Source organism: Trichogramma pretiosum, unplaced genomic scaffold (assembly GCF_000599845.2).
Source record: "Trichogramma pretiosum strain Unisexual culture from Peru unplaced genomic scaffold, Tpre_2.0 scaffold57, whole genome shotgun sequence".
NCBI lineage: Eukaryota > Metazoa > Arthropoda > Insecta > Hymenoptera > Trichogrammatidae > Trichogramma > Trichogramma pretiosum.
The window spans coordinates 1,000,664-1,007,009 of record NW_019641637.1 but is presented as its reverse complement, the minus strand read 5'-3'; the positions used below and the strand labels follow the sequence as shown (position 1 = coordinate 1,007,009).

The following is a 6,346-nucleotide window of genomic DNA, read 5'->3' as shown; positions in this document are numbered from 1 at the left end:
TTCATTGCGCGTCTCTTGCTCGAGCTTATCCACGAATTCATACATATCTAAATATTGCATATTTTACAAAAATTGGTAAAAATGGAGAGCGAGAAAAAACTTATAGAAAAATCATATATACATATAAAAAAGCTGCACTCGTCCAGTCTGCGGTAAATTTAAAAAGTACACAAAACCAAATGCTAATTGGAGGACTGAAAGAACCGAATCGGCTTATAGTATTTTGTCGAGATCAGGATGAAATATGTACCGCGCTTGCACGAAAAATACACGAGTATACTCGAATTCATCGATAATTCAGCGGTCAGTGGTTGAGATGAATGTTTGCATTGCGCACACATACAAGTTACGTATTGACTTTTTTGTAATTCTCTATATTACTTTTCTATTGCAGTTTTTCATGCGTTGAATCGTTGATTTATGGCAAGTGGAAACAAATGGCGAATAAAGACGACAAAAAAAGAACGACGCTAAAACTGTTAGTCGGTCAGCTGAGCGAGAATGCACAACACCAAATGCATATTTTGTACCATGTATGCATATTGAGGTCTCTTCGTGTTCGTTTTTGATTACACAGCAGTTTTCAGCAATAAGCATATATACACATCGCGGTAGGCGCGCAATGTATTAGATATATATCTGTGTGCACGAAGGAGGTGTATGGCCCCTTGTATATACATACACACACACACACACACACACACACAGACACACGCATACATACACACGTATACTTTTTCTGGCTCTCTCGCTCTCGTGCGGGAAATAATCGATATTCCGAGACACTCGTGCGCTGCACACGTACACATGGACTCACTCACACGGCGTAGAGACGCACATACTCTTTATGACTACGTGTGTATATCTATATACTCTGCTCGTTCTGCTTATTATTCATACAATATATAGGATGCTATGTCAAGAATATGCAAGAGCAAGATTCATTATAATCCACTTTTTGTGGACACATATCGTCGTTATCAAATAATACATTATTTTTTTATTACTTTCATTCCCGGCCAGACCCTAGCTCACTCTCGCATGTGTGTATTTATAATCGCAATGAGTATGTTCAAACAGCCACTAAACACCCCACATTTATTATTACTCGTACCTACATTGTATTTGTGTGCATCGCAGCTGAAATGCTTGTATTTTTCATCCTTTTTTTTAGAATCGGGTCACTAGCTTGCAACCGTACAGTTGCTCGAGCGCCTTTATTTATTTATTTATTTTAATCTTACCTATCTTTATTATCTTTTATAATTCACAGTTTATTTGCTACATGCTGGTACGTTAATACGGGCTCTCGAGATTTGTTTTTTTTGTTTCATCTCGCTTTTTAGAATTGGAGGAAAAAAACGGAGTCAAAGAGATATATACTTACAAAAGATGTGAGCGTAATACTGAATTCTTTTCTCATTAAGTTTATTTATCGATACAGTATCTGACTAACAAAATCTACTGTGGTCACTAGTCGAAGTATTCGTCGGTAAGTAGGTTGACATTACATGTAAGTACACGGCAATTTCGTTACGAGAGTGAGAGAAAAAAGCTCAGCTTTTGTACGTGTTCCAAAAAAGTCGTCATTTGTACTTTTCTCTCGAAAAATATAAGAATTGGTCGATATATCCACATATTTGTATGCATATATATTTTATTTTTTACTTTTTATTTCAAAGAAGAAAAGAAAAGACGGTGTCGTAGGTGTGTCATTAGGTAGTCGTTGGCCTATGGGTACCTATTATCGTACTGTCCCGTATTAGTCTGATCGACGACTGGCTCGTCCGGGACACGAGGGACCTGCTAGGGCCTCGTGAAGCGATAGCGCAACGGTTGCGTCCAGGCAAGCAACTCTATAAAATTTTATCATATTTGGATTTTTCGTTTCAATCAACTACGTGATCATAATTCTAAAAAACTACATGAAAAATTCCATATAAACGTGCTTTTATTATCTATGGATATAAAAATGATACAACTACGCACAAAACGAAAAAGAAATAATATCGAAAAACATCTATTGCTTTTTTGTACATCGTTTCACATGATATAAATGTATAAAAAGATATATTATAAAGATGTATCATCTCAAAGCGTGTCAAAAATATACTATGTATATAGGTATGCACCGCATGTATAACATATTCTTGAGATGATATTAATGCGGACAAGAGTGTGTTTCTCGATGTATAATGTATGCATGTATATTTGATGCATTACAGTTCTATGCATCGAATGCATGAATGCATGCATTCGTAAATGGAAAATCAAATCGATTGCAGAAAGTCCATTTATTTTTTAACCGAGTTGATGTTAAAATTTGATTAAGCGCGTGGGAGTTGTAAGTAACACGTGTACTTGTCTACGTCGTAGCAAGTCTCGTACTATTTAATGACCAATTTATTGCTCTATGGAATTGCCACGTGCATTATCAACGTTCCCAATTGAAAACTCTTATTACTCCTGATTAATTGCATTCTGCGTAAGCTACGAGCACAAAATGCAAATACTTGCGTATATATAGCTTAGAGGATAGACACAGATTGTGTAATAGAGAGAGAAATGCTCGAGTAAAGTAGAGTTATATGCGTGTACAGTCCTCAAAATAAACTACGAAAATGATGATGATTAGACGAAGGCAGCAAAAAGTTCAATCGTCTAGAGAATCAAAACATACTAACAATAACAGTGATGACGATGAAAGCGTGCCTTAGATGTGGCTGTGTATTGTTTGTGTATACGTGTATTCTGTAATGTATGTACGTATTATGTGCGTGATTGTCTTCTATATATAATAATAGTATATATATAGATGCGGTCAAGCAGCCGAGCGCAACGTGCGTAAGTGTGTGTATAAATCACAAGACAGTATTTAGTGATGCGTCTCTAAGTGCTGGGTTGATGATCGGGAATTACCATTGTTGTTGAAGCAAGGCACCACCGCGTTCCAGACGCGATTGCAAAAGCCACGGGCTCGATTGTTCCAGCCCGCTATCGTCTGGCTGCTACGTCGCTTGAAACCTGCAGCGTTTTATTCATGTATTTTTTTTCAGTATTACTTGCGTCGCGTGTGAACGAAAAAGACTCTACGACTCGCTTACCATCTCCGTTGGCTTTTGACGTCTGTGTCCCATTGGCAGCAGCAGCGACAGTAGCAGCAGCATGAAAAAAAAGGAACAGAAAGAGAGCGGCAAACTTTATCATTCGATTAAAGAGACAAGATGCGTATAAAAACATAGAGAACGGAGAAAAAGTTTTTTAATTGGCGCTCGAGTTTAGTCAAATGCGAATATTTAATTGGAGGAGAGGTCAGAGGGTAGAGATGAAAAGGTGAGTGGTCGAAAAGTGGAAGGGCAAAAAAGTTCACCTGCTCGGCGCGTTTGGCAGCCTCGATCTGTGCCTGCTCGATCAGTTCGTTGACGAATTTATTGGTCTCGTTCATAAGCTCGTTGTCCTGCTTGAAGGCGACTTTGCGCTCTTCCAACGAGTCGGTCGAATCTTTGCTGAGAAAAGCCTTATTGTGATCCTCGGCCGGGGGCGATACAAACGACAACTTCATTCTGACGCTCATTTTGATCCGGCTTTTCTCTCCTTTCGAGCTTATCTGTGGCCTTTTTTCCTTCTATTCGCTTGTATTTCTTTCAAACTTTTGCTTCTTTATTGCTCCCTTGACAGAATGAAAAATTTTCCCTTTTAAAAATGTATACTTGTATATTTGCGTACATACACATCAGTTTTTAATGAGATCACAGACACACACACACACACACACACAAATGTACAAGCACGAGAGCATTAAATTACGAGTGAATATTTAATTTGGCGCCTTGAGCGAGCTGCGCTTTTTTTTCTCATCTTCTCGCTGCTCAAATATTAAAAACGTTCACGGCGCGTTATCGCACGTACAAATAGCTGCGCGACGATTTGTTTACTCGCAGGTAGCCGAGAGTGCACGCGTACTTACGGCCGTGCTCGGATATTACTCTACAGACTATGAAGCGACGATTACGCGGAACGAAAAAAAGAAGAAAAAAGAAGAAGAAAAGAATGCAATCGCGTACGTGGCTTTTGTCGGAATGTACTTGCACGGAAAAGGAACTTACGAGCGTGCTTGTTGATGGTCGACTGTCATTTCGCTCGTCATGTTGGATCGCACGAGACACAAGCGCGTGCTCAACAACAGCCTCTGGCGAGCAGCGAGTAGGAGCAGCAGCAGCAAGTGTCTGTAAATACGCGGCGCTCTGTGTTGGTGCGATCTTCGTGCGAGTGTGTATAGGTGCGTACACAAGCCCCAAGTGTGCTGCGCCTTGCCGCGAACAGACGCAGTCCTTGAGAAAAATGAGGCGTATGGAAAATCGAGTCGCGATACAGCAGTCAGCGGGGCCTAACCGTCGCGAGATCCTCGAAAACTAATCGGGCCACCTGTGGCTGTGGGCTGCTGCATCGTCCTGCGAGCAGCGCAACTTCCCTGGACACACTTTGCACTGGCACACTCGCGCACACACACACACGCACACACTCGCGCGTGCAATTACGGCCTGGGATTATGTCCCGCGTCGGAGCTTTCGCTCGGGCCGAGGATAAATCAAACAGAAAAAAGAAAACAAGCAGAGAAGCAATTAGGAGCGATAAAAGCCCTCGTTGACACGCCAAATCTGCCCTTGTTATTGTTCCTCGCTCCGAATTACTGCACTGCTCCGAGCCCGTCCGAGTAAATACGACGTCGAGGTGCACGTGCTGTTAAACTCCGATGCTTCGAGCTACGGCCAGATGAAAAAATAACAACACTCCGTGTTGACGCTGCTGCGTGGCGTCGTAGGGGCCGTTTTGGAAACGATCGCAGGCAGCAGCAGCCCGATCGCGTGCACATGGGCTCGAGCAAATACGACTTATTGCTTAGTTGGGAGCTGACGCGCGAGTATCGCAAGCTCGAAGGGAAAAGCTGGCCAGTCGCAGGCTCGCTCGCTCGACGTCCCTGACTACTGCTGCTGCAGCCTGTGCTGCTGACTAGCTGGCAGCTCGACGATGCGCCGCTCCCGCAGTTCCTCACTCCCGACTCCCGAGTCCGACGACGGGCGAAGCGAGACACGCCGCGCTTGCGCCTCTCTCTCTCTCTCTCTCTTCTCTCTGTATAGACCAGCGGGCGTCCACCCACCTCCCCGGTGCTCCGACATCATCTCGTGAGTCGTGGCTCGTGCACCGCCGAGCGACTCCGCATGCCGAGGCTCGCTTCGCTTTTCCCCCCTCGATGTATAACTATAGACGCGCACGTACAGCTGAATTGCCAAGCTCCCTCTTGTTTCTTGTCTCGCTCGCTCGCTTCTACTTAGGCGCCCGAACGAAACCCCTAACTTGGTGAATTTTCGATGCGGATGGGGCCGAGCAGTACGCTCTAAAGGCGAGCGATATACGAGCTGCTTTTTTTCATATAGCAACGCAAGCCTAACGTTGTTTATTGGCTGCTCATGGTGCTGACACACTGCCTGCGCCTTGACCCGTACTCGGCGCGCACTTTCCAAGTCGGCTCGAGCACACGAGTCCCGTGCAAGTTTTCCGTCCCGGTGTCATTGAAAAGCCCCGAGGGAGGGAGAGAGAGAGAGAGAGAGAGAGAGAGGAACTCGCGACGAATGCCGTGGCTCGTAATACGTAGCTGCCTGCACGGACACGCGCAAAAGTTATGCCAACAATGTGCCAGGATAATGGAGCGCGTGCGAAGCGAGCTTGCAGCCACCTTTAATAAAGCAAATTCTTCGCGAGACCCTGCCACTGTATTAAGCTCTCTTTCCCTCTCTCTTTGAGGTAAAAAATACGCTGATATACAGCCAGCTGGCTCGTGCACATCGCACCTACTTACACGAGGGCTCGAGATCAAAAGCTTTTTTATAACAGAGCGGCTTGCGCGACCGAGAGAAAATCCAGCGACTAAAAGATGCGGGAGAGTACGCTCTAAATGGCTTTTGACCCAAAGGTCGACACACCCGGAGCACTTGTGGCTCTCGTCGAGCTCTTCTACCTGCACGATTATCGAATATAATAATTTTCTTTCAAAACTTATATAATATATCTACTATGTGTATAATAACTAGCGAAGGAAAATTAATTAAAATCTGCTGCGGCTGTTAGCCTCGGCGTAGGACGTGCTCGAATTAGACGTCGTGTGTGCAATATAGACACGGCGACGACGTTTGCGGCCGACCCGAATAATTACTGGCGCGAGAGCTTGACATTTACTAATTGCTAAACGCAGCTCGCCTCGACAAATAATACAAAATGTCACGCGGCGAAAGCAATCAAAAGCACTACTGCGCATTTATAGCCAAGTATTAATCTTTATGATTGTTTT

At 43.9% G+C, this 6,346-nt stretch overlaps 1 protein-coding gene across 1 annotated transcript; it reads right to left on the bottom strand.

The window, feature by feature from the left end:
• Positions 1-380: 380 nt before the first annotated feature.
• On the bottom strand, positions 381-5,040 carry LOC106650983. Its single transcript, XM_014369311.2, has 5 exons — positions 4,107-5,040; positions 3,371-3,670; positions 3,105-3,126; positions 2,920-3,024; positions 381-1,856 (listed from the first exon to the last, which is right to left on the bottom strand). Exons 2-5 carry the CDS (start codon positions 3,572-3,574, stop codon positions 1,807-1,809), a joined length of 381 nt encoding a protein of 126 aa, XP_014224797.1. The 5' UTR covers positions 3,575-3,670; positions 4,107-5,040; the 3' UTR covers positions 381-1,806.
• Positions 5,041-6,346: the final 1,306 nt, after the last annotated feature.